Here is a 27900-nt window from a genome sequence, read left to right as displayed (position 1 = left end):
AAAATTCGGTTAAAAAAGACTGATGCATAGTGTATAATGATAAATTCAAAACATCATTTGCCATTAATTTGATATTTTATGCATTATACTATTAACTGCTCCGCTTCATTTCACACAATAACTTAATATGACGTTTCGATCATCTCATCTCATATTGCATCGAGCTATGCTCAATGAAAAATTGCATCCACATCAGGAGCTCCCTTGGGGTGCTTAAATTTGGGTGGTTTCTGTATTCTCATCTTATAAATCGCCGGCGATCGCTGACTCTGCAATAACGACTCCTGATAGTCCTCCTCTTCCAAACGTTCCGTGATGTTAAGCGTCAATCGCTTCACGTTGTCGTTCTCCTCTTTCATCTTTTGCTCTTGATCTTTCAGATAAACCGCCAACTGGCTATCGGAAGGTGCTTCGAAAGATTTGTATTGCTGTTGTTTGCCTTTGCCACGGACCATTAGGACGAACGGAACAGAATCTGATTTCTCGTTGTTGTTTTCCTGCAGGAAAATAAAGCTTGCAAAAAAGGTATGAGATATAGGCAATAATACAAACCTGTAACTGCTCGTAGGTTTTCTTCGACCCACTACTTCTCATAGCTATCGGAACTGGAATATCTTTATTGTTCATTTTGATTGGTTCCTTGAGCCGTTCGAGGAAGCTTTCGGTAGCCATCCGTTCAAATTCCTTTTCAAACTCCAAATCTTCAGCTGTCTTTGTTGGACCTACTCTAGGTTCGCTCTCCGCTTCCAGTTCAATTTTCATCCCATCATCCTCATCATCATCTTCCAAGTCATCATCCGCATTTTCATCATCTTCATCCCGCTGGATACGTGGTTTTTCATCATCGTCCTCAGAATCACCAAACGCTTCCGAAGTACAGTCCTCAGTAACGGTGTCATCCTTGTCGGTCTCATGTTCCTGTATCGTTTTAAGTCCGCTTTCGTCGTCATCCTTTACATTGAACAGATTTGGGTAGAGTTTCTTTCTCAGATTTTCCACAGATTCTTTTGCGGCATCATAGCTGGTATGAAGTTTCAACTTGGGACGAAGATTCTTGAAGCATTCCTGAATCAGAGTAATACAAACATTGGTATTATACTGTTATCCATGTATTCTAGAATCAATTACCTTGTACATATGATCCACCAAGATTGGAAACAAGTCTTTATTCGCATCATTGGTGAAAATGGGATCCGATTTTTTAAACCAATAGTAGTGTTGGAAGAATATAAGAAAATAATCAAGTCGCTTTCGGCTCGAAGCGCTGGTGAAGTATTGACCGCACGTGTCCAGCAACACACATACCAGCTTCAAACGGAACAAACTGCCCGGGGGATCTACCTCCGATGGGATATCATGGCTGAAGCTGACCCCCAGCGATATAATCGAATACAATGTGTTCAAGACGTTGCCCGATTCGACTAGCCTGTAATTATACAGTTCACCCAAGTATTTCGCCATTGCCACTCTGCGCTGGGCAAGCTTGGTGTCGTGTATCTCAAGTCCTGCTCTGATATCCTCGAAAACCGCATCGATAACTTTGATAACCGCCTTCTCTTGGTAGGAACTTAAACCCGATACCAGATCAGCAAGGCTTCGAATTAGATGATAACGGATGTTGTATGCCTTCGAGAGACACTTGACCGCGTAATCCTGAGTGGCATTATCTTCCCAGTCCAATCGTCTCAATAGCTTAATCATTTTGTCTACATTGGACTTGTTCAGTTCTTCGAAGATCAAATGCCGAATATAGGTGTGTATCAGAGGACGCACCTTGCGCTGAATGCGCATCCCTTCGGGTTGCTTGACCAGATAGTAAGCAGTCTCCACTTGTTGGGCATGTCGGCTGTCCATCGTAGTGTTGGTCTTTAAACGCATCATTTGCTCGAGATAGACATTTGTGCGTAAACGACTCTCTCTGAAAAATAAATAAATTTTATTTATTTTTCAGAGAGAGCCCTACAAAGCTTCGAGTGGGACGAGTTATCTTATTGATAATATAGGGTTGGGGAAAAAGAAATGTCGTATTTATGATCGGACGCTTTATTTAACATACTTAAAATTATCCAATTTAAGTCAAATATGCGCCGTTTTGTTCGCAAACTTGTCATTTAGAAGGCAACTTCATTAATACACCCCCCCCCCCCCGCCCCCTCCTTATTTGCAAAAAACTCAGACAGCTAGTTTTCGCAAGCCTATATTTTCGCAAGCTGCTCACAGTTGAGAACCAAGTTGAGGGTCTGGCCATAGTTGATCAGCTCATAGTGGATGATTCCCTTCCAATCTCACCAAACACACAGCAAAACCTTCCTGGACGTCAATCCGGGCTTGACGATGGTGTGGGCCGGCTCACCGCGCTTCGACCATGACTTTTTTCGCTTTAGGTTGTCGTACGTGATCCACTTTTCATCACCAGTCACCATCTTCTTCAAAAATGGGTCGAGTTCGTTCCGTTTCAGCAGTGCATCGCAGGCGTTGATTCGGTCCAAAAGATTTTTTTGCGTCAACTTGTGTGGCACCCATACATCCAGCTTTTTTTGGAATCCAATCTTCTGCAAATGATTCCAAACGGTTTTATGGTCTACACCCAGTTCCTGGCCAATCGAGCGAGTGCTCACATGCAGGTTTACTTGGATGATTTCAACGATTTTATCGGTTTCCACGACGATTGGCCTACCAGTACGGGGTGTATCTTTGACAGCCATTACACCAGAACGAAATCGATCAAACCAACGCTGTGCTATGCGAATCGTTACAGTATCGGGTCCATAAACTACACGATTTTTTTCGGCCGCCTTCATTGCAGTTTTACCTTGCAGGTAGTAAAAACGTAAAATATGGCGAATATCTTGCTTGGTGGACTCCATCTTTGACGCGCTATAACTTGAGACTGAAAAGGACAATCACAACACTGTCAAAACGACACTTGTAGCACAGATTGTCGTCTTTGAATAGCCGTATAGTATGACCCGATGCGATAAGTACAACACAAGACATTGTTAAGTGTTGCCATATATTGACAATATACGACATTTCTTTTTCCCCAACCCAATAATTTAAATCTGTAATTTTATGACATCCCACTAACCAGAAAGCAAATAGAATTGAAGAGAAAACGGACTAGTTATCTCAAAGACGAAGATAACTCATCGAAAGAACAACTCAAGCCTAAACATTTTCATTCCATGGCATATCGAAAGAATTTCCAACTCGGGATGACCCCAGACCAACGATACTCAACCTGCGGCCCGGCTGGTTGGCCCATCTGGTGTGTATGATGTTTGGAACTCATACACAAAAATCTATAAATATTGATGAAAGTCCACGTTCCCCACTCAGTTCAAGGATTTATTCATTGGCCCTAATCAGTACTACCAAATGTTTGTACTAAAGAGTTCCATTTTTATAATGTTTGTTTTTCGCTGGTAGTACATTTATTTTTGTTTTGCGGCCCGCGACACCATGCCTAACATATCTGTAGCCCCTCTGGAAAAAACGTTGAACACCACTGCCCTAGACCGATCGAGAATTGTTGAAATGTTCAAGTTCAATGACGTTGATACAGGGAAGAACATAGAATTCGACCCTTTTTAACTGACTGGTGCTCTTAAATGGTTGGCTTTAAATAAACAACTGAAGTTTAATAAGTCAAGGTATCTATGTATGCATTTATATAATATTTAAAAAAAAATTGCTGAAAATCTGTTACTATGTAACAGTTCGGCTGATGTTAGTAAGGTAACACAGTAAAACTATATTTTTTTGCAAAATTCAATTTTATTATTCAACATAATTGCCTTCGAGGGCGATACAGCATTCATAGCAATCTTGCAACTTTTCAATACCATTTTTATACTACTCTTTCGGTTCCTCAAAATAGGCCTCAGTTTCGGTAATCGTTTCATCATCGGTCTCGAATGTCTTGCCAGCGAGCATTCTCTTCAGGTCTGCGAACAGAAAATAGTCGCTGGGGGACAGATCTGGAGAATACGGTGGATGCGGAAGCAATTCGAAGCCCAATTCACGTTACCACGTTTCCTCGGCCGCCCAACCTGTTATCGTCTGTGAAGGTTTACCGGGAATCGTCGCATCCCGTACCACACCTCCAATTCCCCACCGGCGTCCATCAATAGTAAAGTTCACCCACCAACCTGCATCAATGGGCTGTACAACAACTTAGGAGAACTGAAGATCCTTGACCGAGAGCTATGCCTGTCTATCATGGCACATCACGAGGTAAATCAAGTTTCCCTAACAAACATAAAAAAGACTCGGGGTTAAATTCCACTGGCACACCAAGCGGGCTCCGTCTTGCAACAATCCGTTGCCTTGGGCGTCCAAAGAAACATTCCCCACCTGCAGAAACAATTCCCCAGACCTGTCAATAATAACAGTCCGAAGCGAGGCTTCTATATCGATGACCATCATCTTCATACACCTGCCATGTGGCACAATACCGGAAATATAACGGAAGCTGCTTTGGGCGTTAGAATGCTTGGAAGACCCCATATTCATTCTGGGGAACTTCAACGCTCTTCACCGCAATTGGAGAATGCAAACACTAGAGCTCTCGGTCTTAAACGACGGTACGGATACTTTCCGCAGAGGTACCAGCAACACAGCCATAGTTATTTCAGCAGCTAGTCTTAACTTGATGGATAGTCTAGGATGAAATAAAGCCAACAACGAATCCTGTCCAGACTGAGGACCGTCCACTGCTTGATCTCGCACGTTTCCAACGGATGACCTTTCCGTCTACTCTGTGACCACTGTGTCGAGCATTTCCTGTGTGGTTGCCCGATATATGATGATCTGCGAAATCTCTACGGAATCAGTGGAAGCGTACGAGCCATCTTAAGCGATGACCCAACGAGAGGATCAGCGCTTTTGTTCTACTTAAAAGATGCCGAATATATGGCAGTTCGCTAAAATGGCCCTCTTCAATTCAGACACGTTTTCGATTTACGTCCTAAAACGTTTCATTATAACGGCAAAAAAATGAGTATTGGTTCAAAAATCACTTTTTGCAGAAGTGAAAAAATATTTGCGAGACAATAACTTAAGCAACAACAAAATTAGGTATGTATACATACCTAATATTCCATGTAACATGAAGTTGTTCCATTTTTGTTTATAGATAATTGTTGGTTTTTATGTATGTATGTTGTATGTATTGTATGTATTATGTTTATGTTATGTATGTATTTTTGATTTAAATAAAATAAATTTTAATGAATTAAATGTTTGATTTAAATGAAATAAAAAAATGTAATGGGTTGTATCTACGACAGGACCGCAGTTTTCGACGTAGAACTGTGGAATTATATTATTCAATCCACTTGTATGCTTTCAAAATTCCAGCAGAGTAACCTTACTGTTGCATGTTGTGGGGTTCGATCACATCTCAAGCGGATTATAGGAGTTAAAAGGTTCATAGTTTGTGATCGATATCTGAGTGAGAAGGAGAAAGTCTGATGTGAGTTGAAACAAATAAACGAGCTCTAATAGCTTCCGACTCTACTCAACTGTTTCGAGTCTTCTGAAGTAATAAAAAATTAAATAGCTAAAAAGATATTACAAAAATTTCGATGCATTCTAAAATAATATCCGAAGCAGAGAATGCATCGAAATTTTTGTAATATCTTTTTAGCTATTTAATTTTTTATTACTTCAGAAGACTCGAAACAGTTGAATAGAGTCGGAAGCTATCAGAGCTCGTTTATTTGGTTCAACTCACATCAGACTTTCTCCTTCTCACTCAGATATCGATCACAAACTATGATCCTTTTAACTCCTATAATCCGCTTGAGATGTGATCGAACCCCACAACATGCAACAGTAAGGCTACTCTGCTGGAATTTGAAAGCATACTTTCATGAAATATACGTTTATCTAAATAAACGCAGTGTATATCTATTTTTCAAAATTCTGGATACTCTTCCAAATCCGCACTAGCACAAAAAAAGACAGGTGGGTAATGTCGGGGACATAACCGGAGTGACGTAGGACTATACAAAGGGGACAGCTTTTGTTAAATATATATTTTAAATATATTGTTTTATTTTCTTCTCCTACGTGAATACCTACCTATCTACCTGAAAAATGGATTAGTTTACTGTTTACTCTTTATGAATATGTTGATGGTTCTGAAAAGAACCTTTGGTGTTGTGTTTTTGTTATCACTCGATATTCCCATCTTGTTCGGTTAAACCTTCCTATTTAGCTATTGCGTTTGCCACTCGCCACAGCTTTCACAGTTGGAAAATTTCTTCCCATCCAGCTTGTGACATATTTTTCAGTAAATTACATTTAATGCGACGTGCCGGAGAAACACTTTGCCACTCACTGAAACTAATTGTTGCCTTGATGAGCGCCGAACCGAAGCTGCTCTGTTCTTGATGCGGGTTTTCTGATTGTCGTGAGCAGCTTTGCAAGCCAACTCGAGCACTCCGACGGCCGAAACTCTATAATCGCTGTTAGGTATACTGGTGCTCCGGCACCAATCCGTTCGGCCTAGTTACCCTTGCGGAGCAATCAGTGAATGCGACCAACAGGGAACTGGAGACCTGCACGGTTCGAGTGAGACTTTGCCTTTCCCTTAACTTGTCCTCCTTTGTTACGTCCACGATGCCGATGCCGTACAACCACACGGGTTTACGGTTTGAAAGAAAATAAGATATTTTTTTGGGGTCCGCGTGTTTTATACTCTAGCGGTACACACTCACAGGATAGAGACAAATCGGCAGACTCAGCCAGAGGGGCGAGTCCAACGAGACGAACGAATGAGCGTTAAAAGGGAGCGATGGCAAAAAAATACATTCATTACGATTTGTTCGCTCGTTGGATTCACATGCAGGCTAAAAAGGGTCCTTTTCAGGATCACAAAATTATCTTCAATCTAAAGAGTTTATTGTATTGTTATCACTCGATATCCCCATCTTGTTCGGCTAAACCTTTCTGTTTAGCGATTGCATTTGCCACTCGCCACAGCTTTCACAGTTGGAAAATTTCTTCCCATCCAGCTTGTGACATATTTTACAGTAAATTACATTCAATGGCACGTCGCATTACCACCACTCAGTATCGGATTGGAGGTAATTTTAACCTGTAATTGAACATTTGCAATGACAGTGGTACAGTGTCGACTTTCAATGTGGGGTCATAATTTGGACCCCGAACTCTATGTTTACAAAAATGTCCAACTAAATATGTCGCATTACAGGTCCGTCCAATTAGCTAAATGTCGAGATAAGTGTAAATTATTGTACTTTCAATCTAGAAGTAATTTAAGAATTCAATAAGCTCAGAACAACTGCCAAATTCACATACTCATCATATCCTGGCAAACAAATTATGAAAAAATCAATTTGTGTTTTATTATTATTTTGGAAATTTTTTTTTAGAAAGCATCGAACTGTATTTCCTAAACTCTTTTTTGGAAGGTTTAATGGCCCTGAAAAGCGCCTTGTTTTATGGAATGGTTCCAATTTAGAAAACTTAGTACTCGTGGTTTTGAAAAAAAACATTTCGAACGCCCTCGATGCCGCCTTGTTCTGGATTTGCCACCAAAGCAGTTTGTATAAAGAACAAACTTTTTTCTTCTGCTACCTGATGCCGTTTTGCGATTGCGTTTGCCACTCGCCACTCGCTGCAACTGCCTGTTGTCTAGATGTCCACCGAACCGAATGTGTTCTGTTCCGAATGCGGGTTTTCTAATCGTCGCGAGCAGCTTTGCCAGCTAACTCGATCACTTCGGCGGCCGAAACTATATAACGCCGGCTAGGTGGACTGGTGCACTGATACTAACGCGCTCGGCCTAGCTACCCTTGCGGGGAACTCCAGATCAACACGGTTCGAGCGGGATTTTGCCTTTCCCTTCACTTTTCCTTCTTTACCATGTCCAGACATGGCTGCTTGGGTTGGTTTGTTGATGTGTTGTGATGCGAACCGATGTGGTGTACGGTTTGAATGAGAATGATCGTTACGGCAGTGGAGTGGGGATTTTTAAGCTGACTGGCTGGCTCGAGAATTACGCATGTGTGAGACTGCGACCAATGTTTCGTTCATTTTTTTTCTTTTTCCTTTCCAATCGTGCTTCATTCTATTTCGCTGCTACTCTGGTTGCCCGTTTTGGTCGGTACGATTTTAGGAGCACAAAATGGACCAATCAAAAATGGGCACATAGTGCATTTAGACAATGCTCGATATTTCACAATTATTCAATTATTTATCTCAAGAAAAATGAAATGTTATTCGTTATGATAGATGCGTAGATATATTTCCTATCAATTGATGCAAAAACCTTTGCGATCTATTGAGAAATGCTCGAGTTATAAGCGTTCCAAATCTTGCATTTTTTCCTACTTGTTCAGTGCCTAGATTTCCATTTCACCTCCTATATCTTCCGGTTAGACGTAGTCCTACGTCAAAATTCTCGTATGCTGCTCTTCTTTGTCGTAGCACACCTCGATACAGAGGGCTTCCTCTCCTTGTATCGAGCTGTGTGTGTATGTGTGTGAAATCAGCATTAGTCATGAATGATATCCGCTCGTTGTGTTATGCTAGCTCACTCCCATCTGTGTTTTCATTCTATTCTATTTTTGGTTTCCGCCTCTAGCCCTGAGAAGGGCCCTTGTGGAAAGAAACTCTATTCCATACTCCTCCTTCACCCGACAAGAAAACAATCCTCAAAACAAGCTCTGCGGCAACCATGTTGCTTTGATGACCACCAAACGAGAAGTGGTGTGGCTTCAAATCGCGGATGGCTAATTTAAACCAAATGTGTTGAAAACGAGCAGAAACGAATGTTTCAGTTGCTCGTTATTAACAGCTCTGTTCGGAAATGCACACAAATCGGCAGAACAAATGTATGGAAAAACGAGTTTTCATTAATTTAAACTGTTTAGGCATTAGTGGATTGTACTGTATAGTATATCAAACGAAGCTTAGAGAATTTCCGATTCCATTGGTGTGCAAAGTATCAAAATTTGTTCGCTGTGAAAATAGTTATTAACGTTAAATTTATTTCACAAAAACAGGAAGTGGGTTATATCTATGGTATAACCGCAATGGTGACGTAGGACTATCGTTGATTTAGTGATCATTTCTTGAAGTTGAATCTGAATCCATTCTGAATGAAAGAATAAATGAATATTTGGGGGACTTCGAAAACGAGAGCGTTACGTTGGGGGTACAAGGTTTTATGCATCCAATATTGGATATGAAAATATCCTACTGATGGGGAAGAATAATCTTCAGAAGCTTTCCTGCTAATTGCACTTGATTGAAAAATAACAGAACCAATTGTATTTGGTCGCAGAAAAACACAAAAAAAACATTAAAATAAACTCTTTTGCTTGCATGTTATTTTCAATGCCAAGGGGAACTGGCGGATTATTTTGCAGAAGCGATATCTTTCCGGACTCTTCTCGAAGTCCACCACCAGTGGTTAATGCTAACTTAATAACCACCTGTTAATTGCACTTGATTGAAAAATCACAAAACCAAATGTATTTAAGTCGCAGTGTTATATGGTTAGAAAACATTAAAATAAACTCTTTCGCATGAATGTATTTTTCAATTCCCAGGGGAACTGCCAGATTATTTTTCAGCAACAATAACATCTTCCCAGATAATCTCCGATACTCGAAGCCCACCAGTGGTTAATGCTAACTCGATAAGCACCTGTTAATTGCACTTGATTGAAAAATCACAGAACCACATGTATTTGATCGCAGTGTTATATATTAGAAAATTAAAAAAAAACTCTTTCTCATGGATGTATTTTTCAATTCCCAGGGGAACTGGCAGATTATTTTTCAGCAACGATAATAATTTTCCGGAATCTTCTCGATGCTGGATGGCATTTAAACGAAAGAAGTTCCATACGTATATATATGAGTGCTGTGGCGGCCGCTTCGATATCTCAAATGGAACCGTTTTTCGGTGCTGATAATTTCTCGGTCGTCTTCTCTTCTTCTGATGGAAGTTCCAAACAAACTGTATGTGTTTCAAGTCAGGTTAGGCCAGGTAATGAATCTCTTGATCCCTCGCCGTCCAGCTCGTTCAATAACGATGTTGCCTTGTCGATGTCGTCACGAAAAAAATTTTCTACTGATTTTCTACTGATTTCCCCATCAGTAGAAAATCAGTAGAAATTTTTTTTCAGAAGCTTTTCTGTTAATTGCGGTTGATTGAAAAATCACAAAACCAAATGTATTTGCAGTGTCATATGGATAGAAAACATTAGAATAAACTCTTTCGCATCAATGTATTTTTCAATTCCCAGGGGAACTGGCAGATTATTTTTCAGCAACGATTAGATTTTTCCCGATTTTCCTCGATACTCGAAGCCCACCAGTGGTTAATGCTAACTCGATAACCACCTGTTAATGGCACTTAATTGAAAAATATTTGGTCGCAGTGTTACATGGATAAAAAACATTAAAATGAACTCTTTCGCATGAATGTATTTTTCAGATCCCAGGGGAACTGGCAGATTATTTTTCAGCAACGATTGAATCTTTCCGGAATTTTCTCGATGCTGAATGGCATCCAAACGAAGAGTTCCGCGCGTGTATGTGTGTGTGTGGCGGCTGCTCCGATCTCATTCCGGGGAACCATTTGCGGCATCACTCTCCTCCTGATGGATTCCCTTCTGGCCTAAGGTGCACAAACAGGCTCTTGGTGACACCGTTCATTTGCGCTTTCATGATAAACGAAGAGCTTCACCACAACAGCGACAACATGCTCCAATCGCTGTTCAATTAGAACTGAGTGGATTTCCGAGTGGCGCTCGCTTATATACCGATTGGTGATTTCAATAGCCTGTTTTGAAATCAATTTTAAGACTATTGAAACAAGTTTTTGGATCAAAAAGTAACAAGTATATAACGCGTAGACATTTTATCTTTCGAATGAAGTGTTCATCATACCATTACGTTCATTTGTTTAGGAGCTATTAATGCTCAAAATCTCGGTCTCCGGCGTAACGCTTTCGTTTTAGAAACTTTGATTTTACACCCCGGTATAGAAATGAAAGACGTAGTCCTACGTCAAAACGTGACCTGTTTCCTGATTTGACACTCTTCCCGAAAGACGTAGTTCTACGTCAAAAGATAAAATGCATTTTGAATGATAAACTATGTTATATATCTAGAAAATTTGGAACCGATCTGATTGAATTTGTATTAGAATTTGTATAGTTGATTCCTTATACGGCTTTTCGCTTTCGGCCAAATTTCGTGGAACGTATTTAGGCCATAGAGCGAGGTATGGGTGTATTATTAACCTATAATTAACCAACCTTGCTAAAGGATCGTATCCTATGTTTCCCCACCACCACTTCCGTCGGCGGGTCAGCGGTCGACTCGGATCGTGTCATCTTGGCGGCTTGGGCCACCTCGATTCCTTATCCTCGATAACCCCTTCCCGTATTATTTAATACGTCACACATCAAGTGATTTCACTACTCTGCTGAGTGTTTTGGCGCCCTATGTTATGCAAGTACACCACGAGTGAGACTCGATGTTGTACGGGAAAGGGTTAAAGGAATAGAAATTACGCTTTTTGACGTGGGACTACATCTAAGCGGAATATATGGAAGGTAAAATGAAAACCTAAACACAGAACATGCAGGAAAAAATGAAAGATTTCGAATGCTTATAGCTCGAACATTTCGTACTGGATAGGACAGATGTTTGCATCACTTGATAGGGAATATTTCTACGCATCTATCGCAACTAACAAAATGTTGTTTTTCATTAGATAAACAATTGAATAACTGTAAAATATTAGGCGTTATCTAAACGCCCTAACTGCATCGTTTTGATTGGCCCGATTTACGGTTTCCCTAACACAGCCATCAAAACCAAGCAGCCTTGGGGAAATCGGCATTGCAAATACATGAAAGTAGGGGGACTTTTGTTCTCATCGAAAAATGTTCCCTAACACAGACTTTAAAACCAAGCAGCGAAATCGGCATTGCAAGCACACGAATGAGCCTAAAGTCGAGTGAACAGAAAAGTTTAAACCCTCTTAAAGCCAAAAAGAAGAAAAAGAACACACGAAAGTAGGGGGAGCCTTTGTTCCCACCGAAATGTGTTCCCTAATAGAGATTTCTAAACCAAGGTGCCTGGAGAAATCGGTATTTCAAATTCATGCAAGTCGGGGGTATTTTTGTTCCGACTGGAATGTGTTTCCCTAACACAGACTTCAAATCCATGAAGCGTGGGGAAATCGGCATTGCGAATTCATACAAATCGGGGGTATTTTTGTTCCGATTGAAATGTGTTTCCCTAACACAGACTTCAAAACCGAGGTTTCTGGGGAAATCGGCTCTGCAAATAAATGCAAACTGCGAGTACTTTTGTCCTCGCTTGCCTTTGTGCAGAGTGGAATATGTCTGTCCTAACATGATCTTCTAAACTTAGGAACCTGGGAAAATCGTGCAGACACTAGAAGCGAATGAACTTCCCAGTTTCAAGCAAATTCGAGATTCGAGAAGTATGTACACTTTTGGGATGTAAACTTCAGAGGGAAATGTAAAATAAAATAATCGTTTGACAATTTTTTTTGTCTTTATTGGAAAGATTTTCAGCCTTAGGCTGGTTCATCAAACGTTTGATAATTATTCCGTACATATATTTTGTTCTAGTCATCATACCAAACGTAAAAGGTCCGTCATTAAATTTACTTGTAACGAAGAACAATCAATCACAATAAATGAATTGACTTTACACGGCATTTGTTCATTTTTTTCACTCACAGAGCAAATATATTGAACTCAATTGAATTTGGAAACTGTTTCATTCAATCAAGAATTTAATCAATACAAACGAATGATTGCTAAGCTAAGGTAGTTCCACGTGAACCTTGCGGTTATATCATAGATATAACCCACTAAGTTTTTTTTCTTTGAGGCTTTACACCCATGATGTTTTCCCCGCGCCATAATATTTCTAGTCTACTGCACTTTTTCTGAAAGCAACTCCAACTTATTTCCGTTGGAGTTGTTTTCATGGGCATTTTTGACGTAGGATTACGTCTTCCGGGTACAAATTGAAAATCTAAAATTGAGCACATCGTGAAAATTGTCCAATTTCAAACGCTTATTGCTCAGTCATTTCATGATGGATTGATGAAATTTTTGCGTCAATCGATTTCGGTACTCCATAAAAGTATTTTTATATTAAAGAAAATAAAATATGTCATGAAACTAACTATCGAACAATTGAAAAATCTCAACCCCTATCCTAACGGAAATACCCACTTCTGATTGGTCGAAATTGACGACACATGCGGTGGGTCCCTAAAAGAGACATCAAAATCAAGCTGCCTGGGGGAATCGGCATTGCAAATATATGCAAATCGGGGGCATTTTGATATTGCATGCAAGATGAGTGATACGATTAATTCTAGCAAATAAAATTCATTGGGACTTTAATGTTGGTTGCTTCGTGAAATTTCATATTAATGACCGATCGTGTATTGTGAAAAATTTAGCATTTAGCAGTGTAAGTGTAAAATTGTATATGGTAGCAGTTGTGTTGAAAATGATTTAATATATGAAACGATTCGTTTCAATTTTCATAAATAAAAAACCAATGTGTGTTCCCGCTCGAGAATGGATCGTCCGATTTAAGCTGTCTGTTGTGTTTCACTCAAGGAAAGTTCATACGGCGAAAAAAATTGGAAAAGTGAAGAAATATTAGAAAAAGTGATTTCCCATATGCTCTACATATAGTATTAGTTGTTGTTAGTCCAATTAAAATTCGCATTGGGTTGAATAGACACTCAGAAAGTAAAAATTATAAAAGAAAATTACCTTTTCCATTTCAAATATGTTTTCTCTATATTGAAGTATCATGTTTTGAAGTAGGACTACGTCTTTCATTTCTATACTGGGGTGTAAGTTCAAACTTTCGAAAACGAAAGCGTTACGCCGGAGAACGAGACGCAACGATTCAGGTACGATCGTTGGAATGGATGGATGTTTCCCTGACACAGATTTCGAAACCATGGTGCCTGGGGGAAATCAACATTGCAAAACAGAGCTGCGGGTACTTTTGTACTCGCTTGCGTCTCTGGAAATCGGAATGTTTCCCTAACACAGACTGCAAAACCATGGAGCCAGGGGTAATTGGCATAGCAAATTAGAAGTAATCAGTGTGTACTTTTGTACTCGTTTGCGTTTCTGCAAATCGGAATGTTTCCCTAACTTCTCCTTCTTGGATGGCTCTAACGTTCCAGTGGAACTTTTGCCTTCTCAACGTAGCATTACTTGCGTCATTTTATTAGTAATACTTGGTAGAGATTTCTATGCCGAATAAAACGCCTTAAATGCACTCTGGAGTGGCAAGCTCTAGAATACGCATGATCACAGTGTAAGTCGGAAGAATTTTCTTTGACGAAAAATCCCCCGGCCAGAACGGGAACCGAACCCGAACCCCGGCATGATAGTGTGGGACGCTAACCACTCGGCCACGGGAGCACATCACACATCAGCGAACATGGTGGTTTGTGTATCTTTATAGTGCTGAATTTAAAGTGTTTTTTGTGGGAAATAGACGGCTGGAATTAGAACAAATTTGTTCCACCGACGGCGAATTTTAAATATTATCAGGATAAGTACCTATTGAGTGCATGCTGATAATTGTTGTGCGTTTTTAAATCAAATTTATATCACGGCTCTACGGCTCGCTATCGCTCAGGATAGCCACCGTAGCTGCTTGTGCTGTGTTGTGTATCGTTGTATTGTTTTTTTGTTGTCTCTGCTTTTGCCATTGCTGCCGCGCAGGGCACTCTCGAGATGAGCGAGTGCAAGGCGTGCGACGGCAAAGTAATGATCAGTGATGATCCTGTTGTTTGTGTAGGTAAATGCGGTGTTCGATTTCATCGGCGCTGTACTTCGCTTACAAAAGCAACAGCGAAACTGATAACAGAGAATCCGAACATTCAGTTTATTTGTGATGAATGTTTGTCGGACCAGAAATGTGGCGTGCGAGGTGATGCTTTAGACGTTGGTGGATTGCAAAGGGAGATGGAAAAGATCTCACTTTCGCTCTCTGATGTCCGAGGAAGCTTCACCGAGCAAATAAACATCGCGTTTGAGAATGAGCGAGATAAGCTTGTCAGATCTTTCGACGAGCTTTTCAAAGAGAAGATGGCATGCTTCGAGAGCAGTGTTGCCAAAAAGTTGGAAAATATGAAAAGCTTATTCTCTGAAAAAAATAATGTTGACAGAAATTTAGCTGTGATGAACAGGAAGCGACAGGTTAGTCCGAGCTCAATTAGTGCTAATTTGGACACTCCGAGCAAGAAAATTATGTTAACGAATAAAAATAATGATTTGAAAGAAAAAATGTTTAGAAATAATAATAATAATATTGAAAGTTTCGCTAATGTCGTGGCTCGTAAGGCTCGTCCAGTCATTGTGGTAAAGCCAATAGAGTCTGACAAGAAAAATGATGATACAAGAAAAATGTTGAAGACTAAATTAGATCCTAAAATACACAAAATAGAGAATTTCAGGAACGGTAAAGATGGCTCGATTATTGTTGAGTGTGCAGCAGGGGATAATATTGAGCAAGTGAAAAGTGGAATTGAAAGCAATCTTGGAAAAGGGTTTAGTACTTTTATTCCAAAGCCAATAAAACCAAAATTAAAAATTATTGGGATGAGTGATCGATATTCCTCTGATGTTTTCATTGACTACTTAAAGAGTCAAAATGAAAACATTTCGATCAAGGATGTCAAGGTCGTTGTTGAATATGAAAATCCACGCTTGAAGTATAATAAATACAACACGATAATTGAAGTTGACCATGATACTTACAGAAACCTGATGACTGCTAGTAAAGTAAGTGTCGGGTGGGATAAATGTAGCGTGGTTGAGGCCTTTAGTGTTTTGCGCTGTTTTAAATGTGGAGAATTTGGGCATAAGAGCACAGATTGCAAGAAAGAACAAACATGTTCAAGGTGTAATGAGAAACATAAAACATCTGAGTGCTCATCAACTGAATTGAAATGCATAAATTGTATCAAAGTTAATAATGAACAGAAGTTGAATTTGGATGAAAATCATCCAACTTATAGCACCCAGTGTCCTGTCTATCGGAGACTGCTGGAGAAGAAAAAAAGCGTCATTTTTCAAACCAAATAGCAATCCAAAAAAAAAAAAATGTGTGAATAAGTTAGCAATAATTTATCTGAACATAGCTGGGCTTTCTACAAATTACGCAGAAATGCGATATCTTGTAGAAAGCATGCGTCCTCAGATGGTTTTTCTTTCTGAAACTCACATAATCGATGGAGAATCATATGATCAGTACAAAATTCCGGGCTATAAAGTTGCTTTTTGCTTGTCGCACTCCAAACACACTGGAGGTGTTGCAATTTATGCAATAGAATCAGTCAAATTCAACACTCTTTCAAACGAAGCTGTTGAAAATAACTGGTTCTTGGCTATTTCAGTTGAAAGAGGCATGCAGATGGGAAATTATGGAATTATATATCATTCCCCCAGTTCTAGTGACCAGCGTTTTCTAGATATTTTGGAAAACTGGTGGGAAAGCATTGTTGATTGCAGTAAGTTAAATATAATTGCTGGTGATTTTAACATTGACTGGCTTAATGCCCGAAGTTCGAATCAATTGAAACAATTATCACATTACTTTACCTTAAAACAATCTGTTAACGAAGCCACTAGAATATCTAAATATAGTAGAACTCTAATAGATCACGTGTATTCTAATTTTGCCACTGTCCATTCTTCTACACAGGCCAAATTAAAAATAACTGATCATGAGACAATTTTTGTGTACATTGAGAATGGACAGTATGACCGTGACGGAAATAGAATAAAAATTAAAAACTGGAATAGATATTCCAAAGAAGCCATGTCTCAGCTTGTTTCGACAAGCCTGGATTTTGAAGCAATGACGGGACACCTGAATGATAAAGCAGCTGTTCTGACCGATATTCTGAGAGAGTGTACCAATAAATTAGTGGTTGAAAAATATATTGAATTAAACAATTCGAACAGCTGGTACTCTTTTGATCTGCTGCGTCTCAAACGCAAAAGAGATAAAAAGTACAAAAAGTTTATAAAGACTAATTTAGAAAATGATTGGAATAGGTACACCTTCGCGCGGAATATATATTCACAGGTCTTGAAAAGGACTAGAAGTGAATATATACAGAGGAAAATCGATGAACATCAAAATAATAGCAAAGAACTATGGAAATTATTAAAAAAGTTATTAAATTCTAAAAATAGTACACCGCGATCCATAGTTTTCGAAGGGTCAGAAGAACAGTCAGACCAAACTATTGCCGATAAATTCAACAGTTATTTCGTCAATAGTGTTCTGCTGATCAACCAAAGTATTGACTTGGTCAGCGAACCTGACGAAATAATACAGCCGATTAATATCAATTGTAGACTAGATTGTTTTTTACCCATCACTTTTACTGAGTTAAGAGATATTTGTTTTTCATTGCAAAAATCGGCTGGTATCGATAATGTCAACGCAAAAGTGATACAAGATTGCTTTCATGTCATTGGACACGATCTACTGGACCTAATTAATGAATCTTTACTAACTGGGCACGTGCCAACGGTTTGGAAGGGATCCCTTGTGATTCCGATCCCCAAAGTTAATGGGACGGATAAAGCCGAAGAGTACCGCCCTATTAACATGTTGCACACATTAGAAAAAATACTAGAACTTGTTGTGAAAGTCCAGCTGATGCATTATGTAGATAACAACAATTTGCTAATACCGGAACAGTCGGGATATCGAGAGAGACACTCTTGTGAAACCGCTCTGAATCTGGTGTTAGCAAAATGGAAAGAGAATATCGAAGCGAAAGAGACTATATTTGCGGTATTTCTGGATCTTAAACGCGCTTTTGAAACAATTTCTAGGCCCTTATTGTTACAAACATTGGAGCGCAATGGAATTGTAGGAATGTCGTACAAATGGTTCGAAAGCTATTTGTGCGACAGAACTCAAAAGACTCGTTTTAATGATTCTATTTCCGATCCCATCGGCAACTCACTCGGAGTGCCGCAGGGAAGTGTCTTAGGGCCCATTTTGTTTATTTTATATATAAATGATCTGCGACGGGTTTTACGATATTGTGATATTAATTTGTTCGCGGATGATACTGTCCTGTTCATCGCAGCTAAGGATATAAAAGAAACCGAGGATCACATAAACGAAGATTTGCATTCTCTGGCTCAGTGGCTTAAATTTAAACAATTGAAATTAAATGTTGGCAAAACAAAATACATGCTGATTTCTTCAGTGAACTCCAGTATTGACGTAAATTTTGAAATAGATGGTGAGACATTAGAACGCGTGAATGAAATCAAATACCTAGGAGTTATCATTGATGACAATTTAACCTTCAAGTCTCACATTAATAATGTCATCAAGAAGATTGCCAAGAAATACGGCGTTTTGTGTCGTTTGAAAAAAGAACTGACGGTGAACAGTAAAATTAAATTGTATAAATCATTGATCTCACCGCACATAGACTTTTGCTCGTCGATCCTATTCCTTGCAAACAATACACAATTAACGAGATTGCAGCATTTACAAAATAAGATTATGCGTTTGATTTTAAGATGTAGTAGATACACTTCCTCTAATTTGATGTTGGACGCGCTACAGTGGCTATCTGTGAAGCAAAGAATTTATTACTTGACAATGGTGTTCGTCTTCAAAATTTTAAACGGTATGCTGCCTCGATACTTGTGTGATCGAATTGAAAGAGGAAGTGATGTTCATAGATACAATACTAGAAACGCGGATGATGCAAGAACACCTAACTTTATATTCAGTAGGTCGCAGAACTCGTTGTTATACAAAGGAATACATTTTTTCAATTCGATGCCCAGAGAAATAAAACGTGCGGCAACAATGGCAGAGTTTAAGAGAATGTGTATTTCCCACGTAAAATCTGTTTTGTAAACAGGTTCTCGTAATTTTTTGTCAAATGATTTATTAATGTTTAATATCAATTGAAATTAGAAAAATATTTACAGGTATCTCAAACTGCCATGTTCGTACTGATGATGATGATGTTTTTTTTTGTTGTTAAATTTGTATTGTTAAATTTGTTAAAATTGTAGATTATTATTAAAAAAAAAAAAAAAAAATTAGCGTTGTCTACGAAAGTTTGAGCCTCGCGCGCGTTTGGTGGGTCTGGACAAATGTTAATAATGAACACTGGCAGAAAACTGACACATAATGAAATTTTTATATAGGGTCTGGAGTGGAAACTGGAATTGGGATAGCTCATTCGGAATTGTCGTAAACTATCTTTCATCAGATGGTTATATCGATTATTTCTAATTGTAGCAGATCTCTTTCATGTTCTAAGTAGAAACTTTTGACGTAGGACTACGTCTAACCGGAAGATATAGGGGGTGAAATGAAAATCTAGGCACTGAACAAGTAGGAAAAAATGCAAGATTTGGAACGCTTATAACTCGAGCATTTCTCAATAGATCGCAAAGGTTTTTGCATCAATTGATAGGAAATATATCTACGCATCTATCATAACGAATAACATTTCATTTTTCTTGAGATAAATAATTGAATAATTGTGAAATATCAAGCATTGTCCAAATGCACTATGTGCCCATTTTTGATTGGTCCATTTTGTGCTCTTCAAATCGTACCGACCAAAACGGTCAACCAGAGCAGCAGCGAAATACAATGAAGCACGATTGGAAAGGAAAAAGAAAAAATATGAACGAAACATTGGTCGCAGTCTCACACATGCGTAATTCTCGAGCCAGCCAGTCAGCTTAAAAATCCCCGCTCCGCTGCCGTAACGCTCATTCTTTGTGTGGACACCGACTGGACAACATCGTTGCTGGACGAGCTGGATGGCGAGGGATCGAGTGCCTTTCTCAAGGCAATGGGGGCGGAGGTGTAATGAAGGAGTTAAAGTAGAGTTTTAAGGGCCTTTCTCAAGGCTAGAGACGAATGAACTAAAAAGTTTAAAGTCTCTATAATACAAAACCACCACCACCGTAACGATCATTCTCATCCGAACCAAGGCGCGTAGAAGTATATCCTAAGGTGGGCCAACTTGCTAAAACCACTCTTCAGTCATCTTGGAAGTCTACTGTGTTTTGTTTGTAAACAAAATACAATACGCTAGTGCCGAAGATCGCTCCTGATCAGTCTGTCTCTTTCACGCTTCAAGAAAATAATTCCCTTTCTGCTTTCTTCCGTACTGTTTTCATATACCGCTCCCCTAACCAACTTAGTGACGAAACGGCCTCACCTAGTACCATAGACCCGTCTTGATCCGAACCGTACACCACATCGTTTCGCATGACATCACATCAACAAACCAACACAAGCAGCCATGGTTGGATATGGCAAAGGAGGAAAAGTGAAGGGAAAGGCAAAATCCCGACCGAACCGTGTTAGTCTGGAGTTCCACGCAAGGGTAGCTAGGCCGAGCGCGTTAGTACCAGTGAATCAGTCCACCTAGCCGGCGTTATATAGTTTCGGCCGCCGAAGTGGAAAAGCTGCTCGCGACGATAAGAAAACCCGCATTCAGAACAGACCACATTCGGTTCGGTGGACATCAAGACAACAGGCAGTTGCAGCGAGTGGCGAGTGGCAAACGCAATCGCAAAACGGCATCAGGTAGCAGAAGAAAAAAGTTTGTTCTTTATACAATGGCAAAACTGGCAAAACCAGAACAAGGCGGCATCGAGGGCGTTCGAAATGGTTTTTTTCAAAACCACGAGTACTAAGTTTTCTAAATTGAAACCATTCCATAAAACACGGCGCTTATCAGGGCCATTAAACCTTTCAAAAAAGAGTTTACGAAATACAGTTCAATGCATTCTAAAATAATATCCAAAATAATAATAAAACACAAATTGATTTTTTTATAACTTTGTAAAGTCCTACGTCACTCCGGTTATGTCCCCGACATTACCCACCCGTCTTTTTTTTAGATATTGGGTTCAATTCCCAATCAGTCAAGGATCTTCCCGGGTTGGAAATTTTCTTGACATGCCTCAAAAAAAACATTGGGCCTGAAGTTGAGACTATGACTATGGCAATGTCAATATGGATAGGAACATTGTTTGTTTTTTCGCAGTTTGTGCCTATTTTTACTGTTCTATTAATAGATATTTATGCCTGCAACAGATCCAGTTCGCTTCGTTTTTTTTTATAATACTGGTCTCTTGATATTTTTAAACTTAATTATTATCTATAAGATAAATCGTCCTGCTCAAACCTTTGTAGGGGTATGAGGTGGGCCATCATCATCATCATCATCATCACCCTAACACAGACTTCAGAATCATGAAGCATGGAAAATCGGCATTGCGAAATAGATGTGAGCTGCGGGTATTTTTGTACTCGCATGCGTTTCTGCAAATCGGAATGTTTCCCTAACACAGATTTCAAAACCATGGAGCCAGGGGAAATTGGCATAAGAAATTAGATGCAAGCAGCGAGTAATATTGTACTCGGATTGGCTATGGATTTGATATGGTATGATACGGTGTAATGGATATGATCAAAGTGGATATTATATAACATATCGAAGAAATCACATTTATAAAAGCAGCGTTATAAAATTATTTGTTTACGAATGCTTCAATCGATCGTCGTTATTGGGAAGCTGGAATTGTTGGGAAGGGGGCTTTATTTTCGCTGTGTAATTTTGAGAAGAAATCCATTCCTTCTCAAGCGTTAATAGCCCTGCTCCGGATCAACGCTGATTCCAATTGTCGGGGCTTGGGGAGTGGGACTATTTGCGCTGGGTATTTCCGAGGAGGAATCGATTCCCCCTTTGAACGTTAATAATTTGTTTCCGGCTAAACGAAGTGGTATGATAATCACTTTATTCGAAAGATGAAACGTCTAAGATTTATATGATTGTTACTTGTTGATTGCTAGATCAACGTTAGTCCTACGTCCACCTTGCGGTTATATCAAAGATATAACACACTTCAAGTTTTTACTGATGAGAAAAATTGATAATACGTGAGTTCAAACTCAGGGCCCTCAATTGACCATCTTTGTGTTGTTGTAGAATAACTACGTCCACGCAACAATCATCAGCGATGGAGATCGATCCACGGTCGAAATAAGATCGATTTATCCATACAACTGCTCTGCTCTGCAAGAAACATCGGGCTGCTGTTCTATAAATAACACAACAATGATCAATATCAACTGTCTCCGTTGTCCGGTCTGCTGAACAATGGAAGAACAGATACAATACCCTTACGCCTAAATGGCTACTACTGTGTAATCTACCATAATGTAATGGAACAGAAAACTTAACGCCTACATGGCTACTACCAACTACTGTGTAATTTACAATTTATAGAAACATAAACATATGTACATGTACACGATTGAAACCCGGCTCTGTTACAGCTAAAATGCTAACGAGCCTAATAAAATAAATAAATGGAATAAAAAAAAAATGATAATTGTGTTCGGTATTGGTAATTATCTTATATTACATTGGTGAGTTTTTTGACGTAGGACTACGTCTTTCATTTCTATACCGGGGTGTAAAATCAAAGTTTCGAAAACGAAAGCGTTACGCCGGAGACCGAGATTTTGAGCGTTAATAGCTCCTAAACAACTGAACGAAATTGTATGATAGACACTTCATTCGAAAGATAAAATGTCTACGCGTTCTATAGTTGTTACTTTTTGATCCAAAAACTTGTTTCAATAGTCTTAAAATTGCTTTCAAAACAGGCTATTGAAATCACCAATCGGTATAAAAGCGAGCGCCGCTCGGAAATCCACTCAGTTCTAATTGAACAGCGATTGGAGCATGTTGTCGCTGTTGTGGTGAAGCTCTTCGTTTATCATGAAAGCGCGGATGAACGGTGTCACCAAGAGCCTGTTTGTGCACCTTAGGCCAGAAGGGAATCCATCAGGAGGAGAGTGATGCCACAAACGGTTCCCCGGGAAGACATCGCTACACACACACATACACGCGCGGAATTCTTTCCGTTTGGATGCCATTCAGCATCGAGAAAGATCCGGAAAATTATCTGCCAGTTCCTCTGGGAATTTAAAATTACATTCATGTGAAAGAGTTTATTTGAATGTTTTCTATCCATGTAACACTGTAACCAAATACATTTGGTTTTGTGATTTTTCAAGCAATCGCAATTAACAGGATAGCTTCTGAAGATTATTCTTCCCCATCAGTAGGATATTTCCGTATCCAATATTGTATGCGCCCGCAATCGATTATTGCTCAGTCGCCGAAAGTTCCGAGCTCAGAGAGTTCATTCCCCTCTAGTTTGCCTTCCAAATTGCCATCGTAAACCACGCTTTCTCTCGATTCAATCACGCACAAAAAGCATACTTAAGCGATATTCTGGTGGTGAGACGCATTTATTTTTCGTGAGGACATCGACAAGACAACATCGTTGCTGAGGGTGCTGGACGGCGAAGGATTCGAGATCTGCCCTGAAACGCAAGCAGTTTGTTTGAAACTGTGAGGGAGCACAGAGAAGCCGATCCTTCAGGAGAAGAGAAGGTGACCATCGAAGCAGCCGCTACACACACACATACACGCACGGAATTCTTTCCGTTTGGATGCCATTCAGCATCGAGAAAGATCCGGAAAATAATCGGCCAGTTCCTCTGGGAATTTAAAAATACATTCATGTGAAAGAGTTTATTTGAATGTTTTCTATCCATGTAACACTGTGACCAAATATGTTTCAATCAAGTGCTATTAACAGATGGTTATCGAGTTAGCATAAACCACTGGTGGGCTTCCAGTATCGAGGAAAATGTGGAAATATCTAATCGTTGCTGGAAAATAATCTGCCAGTTCCCCTTGGAATTGAAAATAACATTCAAGCGAAAGAGTTTATTTTAATGTTTTCTATCCATAAAATATCCATATAATACATTTGGGTTTGTGATTTGTCAATCAAGTGCAGTTTAGCAGGAAAGTTTCTGAAGATTATTCTTCAGAACAAGGTTTTTCGTATCCTATATTGGATGCATAAAACCTTGTGCCTCCAACGTAACGCTCTCGTTTTCGAAGTCCCCCAAATATTCATTTATTCATTCATTCAGAATGGATTTAGATTCAACTTCAAACAAATGATCTCTAAATCAACGATAGTCCTACGTCACCCTTGCGGTTATACCATAGGTATACCCACTTCCTGTTTTTTTAATAAACATCCGAAATTAGTTCATTTTTTAATGCATACGTTAGCACTAAAATCGATGAAAATAGATTGGAATTTTCGAGTTTTTTCTTTATCTAATCCACACAAAACACAGAAGACCTTTTATCTGATACGCACCATCCTACAACTGTTTACCATCCTTCTGTCATCATCACTCGGTAAACACTGGTGGAGTGAACAAACAATACCCAACAACCAAACAAAACGGCCCTTTTCAGAGCCACCAAATCATTATCAAAGAGTTTAACGATGTAATTCTTTAACATATCCAAAATCAACAGATAGCCTAACGGAATCCTACGTCAACTATGCGGTCGAGTCTCGGCCATAACCCTCCTGTGACTTTTTTCCGGTCACGGAATAAAACGCTCCGGCATCTTCGGCACGGATTCCTCTCCACTGGACTGAGGCCATAGACATCCTTAGCATTTGGTCCAGCAGGTGATTATTTCGAAAATGTTTTAATGCGTTCTTATTTCGATGTAATTTCAAGTTCAAATTTATGCAGTCAATTTGTTATTTTTTGTGTATAATCTATGAAATTTTTTAACCTTGCGGCAATGAATACTGCCGACACTATAGAGGCGAACTAGTTTAGGAGGCTGAAAGATACTCAAATAAAGAATTTTTGAAAATATATTTTTATTTAATTGTTCGCTAAATCCAATTATTTTAATCCTCGGTTTTAGCGCTTCTTGTATTTTCCGGACCCAACTTATTCTCAACACTAACCTTAAACAACTTCTATTGAGTTTTATCCGAAATAGAGACAAGAACAGAGTACAAACGATCAGAATGAATGACACTCACCTCGAATTGTAAAGATAAATTCCACAAACCTCCAGAAACGCGCATGTCATCTCAATATGGTGATGTTGGAAGTTGAGCAGCAAACATTTCAGACAGAACAGCGCTTCAATTTTGTTGTATATTCCAAACTTGACAAGTTCTCCAATGTACCTCACGACCTTTATTTTCGTCTCAATATTGATTTGATCCTTCTTTTTGATTTGATACTTGAAATCGACCTTCAACATCTGACACAAATCGATCGCCACATCCGGAGACACCAAATTAACGATTGCAGCAAAACGAGCATACATCGGCAACAGATCGAGCCGTGTCCGTTGGACACTGAACAATGTCTTTACAATTTTTTTGCGATTATTTTTCGTGTTCAAATTAAGCAAGAAGTCAATGGCAGCCGAATCGATCAGTTCTGTGTTGACACAGTTCTGCAAATTGTTGATAAACGTTTCAAAATACTCGCGATTGGCGTAGTGATGCGGAGTGCTCGGAGCTGTCGTGGGTTCCTCTTCCACTTCCGCTGCCTCCGAAAGCTCCGAAAGCGGATCTGTGATTTCTTCCGACTCCGGTTCTGGCTCCACCTCCATGTCAAGTACATCTTCCGTTATGGCAGGCTCATCGGGAACAATTTCCTCTTTCTTGCCACAATAATTCGGCAAGAACTGACGCAGATCTGGAAGGTTAACGTAAAAATTACGCGTATCTTCATCACCCCATGGATCGAGACTGGCAAACTGTTCATCGCCAATGCTGTCTATTACATTTCCTTCCGTGGGACATGTTTCTATTTCTACCGTAAGTTCCGGTAGAGCTTCATTCAACAAATCGGCCAGCGTTTGGGTGGAAGAAAACAGTTTATCGTAATTATTCTGCAGCATTTCAATTTGCTCTTTTTTATCATTGGAAACTTCTCCTTTCGATTCCAACATCTTCCTCCTGGATTTTTCCGCATATTGTAGCTGTTTGTGTTCGTTTATCAAATGGTCGCACAATGTTTGATAATAATCTTTCAGAAGATTTCTCAGATTTTGTTGCTTATCTGGAGTCAGCAAATTGGAAGCGGGTATCGAAAAAGAAAGCTGTTTGGCCAACTCTTGCATTTTTTTGGGTACTAGACCAGCATATTCATCACCACAATGTCTACAGAAGGACAATATAATAGATAGATTACTATGCTCTTCCTTATCTTGCGAGATTAACGCTGTAAGACATGCTCCCAACAATGGAAGTCCAACTTTATTGACAAAAATCCCAATGCTGATCAGTTCTGCGTAAAATCTCAAATCCACTCTCATCTTGCTGGGATTGTTTATTTTCTCCCCGGGCTTGATCGAGAGAATCTTCTGCCAGTTTTCGAAAAAACTTCCGCTAAAATCCGCATACGTTTGGTGTAATTTGCTACACAAAATTAGCACCGGTCCAACATCACTCATCTTCAGTTTAGCATCGACAATCGCCGCACTAACTTCGGAAATATATTTCGTCAGATTGAGTGTGGCCATGTCCTTCAACAATCCGTCCAGCTGAGATGCGGTGAATTGCTTCAGTTTTTTCACGAATGCTGTATTTTTCTTTAAACTCGAGTCGCATTTTGTGAAAAATGTCTCCGGTGGACGCTCGGGGGAGAAATTTTGCGATCGAAGAATTGACTTGTGCTCATACTTGGAACACAGCTCAGCAATATATTCTGCGATTTCCTTTTTGTCAGTCTCGTTGGGTGTATCAATAGGATTATCAACATTAGAAGAACAGGATTTCTCTACTGTTGGCTCTGCAGTGATTTTTTCCATGGTGGCACGATAAACTTGCACAATATTCGAGAAAATGCATGAACTGCAAAACTTTGTTTTGATTTTCTTTTGTCGACTTGTGTACGTTTTTCTCTTGCCGATATAATAAGTCGACATACAATATCAAATCGCGTTCAAGATGTTTATGTTACAGGCTTTTTCGTTTGATTACAAATGTGGTGTAGATCAAGATGGTGGAGTTAACAGGTGGCTCGTAATTTACACTATTTAGAAAAGACGTATGAGGAATGGCAGGACGAAAAGTTTGGATTTGTTTATGTTATTACTTACGTTGATATGGTTACATTTGATTTAGTCGAAGGTATTTGAAGCAGTATAATAAATAAACAGTTGTCGTTGAAAATTGTTACCTAGTAACCTTTATGCATATGCTTCCGCCAGCTGGCTCGGCTAATGTAATTCAAGGAATGCTTCGATCGTGGTACCGCCACTGGCGAATAATTTGCAACTTTGTTTTTTGTGCTGGTTCATAACGGCAATCAACCGTGCCGGCGCAACTGTAGTCAATGTTTAGTGTTGATTGGATACCATCTATGTAAATAAGTTCAAACTTACAGGATACGTCCGAACGGCAATTCTGACATTACGTTTTACCTTCCACTTCACTTATCTTGGTGTAGATAAGTTATTTGAAAACAGTTAGGTAGAAAGCGGAAGCAGTATTGGCGATCTAACGCAAAACGTAAACGATCGGTGAGACATCTGTATTTTGTTTTTGAACTAAGAAAATGATGCTAATGTAACCTAAAACTAAAACAAATCACGTATATTTTACTTCCGGGCTTTCCAAGGTAGTTCTCACATGCAGAAATCGTACATTTTTCTACTTGTGTTTGATTGTGCTATCGAATTTCCTTCTTTAATTCAACCATTGTCAACATTTTTACAGTTTTCACTACTGAAAGAGGTAAATAAATAACATGTTATATATAAAATTGCGCAGAATTAAATTTCTTACAGACTCATCGCAATCAAATAATCTTTTATGATTATAACATTGTAATTTATGGACAGAACTATAAACCTCCCATAAGCTCACATGGCAAA

The 27900-nt window shown here is 39.3% G+C and overlaps 1 protein-coding gene across 1 annotated transcript; it reads right to left on the bottom strand.

Moving 5' to 3' along the window:
• Positions 1 to 12: 12 nt before the first annotated feature.
• Positions 13 to 26937, bottom strand: LOC129774383 (regulator of nonsense transcripts 2). Its single transcript, XM_055778118.1, has 4 exons — positions 25046 to 26937; positions 1129 to 1918; positions 553 to 1065; positions 13 to 497 (listed from the first exon to the last, which is right to left on the bottom strand). The coding sequence occupies exons 1-4, from the start codon at positions 26830 to 26832 to the stop codon at positions 171 to 173; spliced, it is 3417 nt and encodes a 1138-aa protein (XP_055634093.1). The 5' UTR covers positions 26833 to 26937; the 3' UTR covers positions 13 to 170.
• Positions 26938 to 27900: the final 963 nt, after the last annotated feature.

Source organism: Toxorhynchites rutilus, chromosome 1 (genome assembly GCF_029784135.1).
Source record: "Toxorhynchites rutilus septentrionalis strain SRP chromosome 1, ASM2978413v1, whole genome shotgun sequence".
NCBI classification, from domain to species: domain Eukaryota; kingdom Metazoa; phylum Arthropoda; class Insecta; order Diptera; family Culicidae; genus Toxorhynchites; species Toxorhynchites rutilus.
Note: the sequence above shows the minus strand (reverse complement) of the source record. Positions and strands in the feature narration are given on the sequence as shown.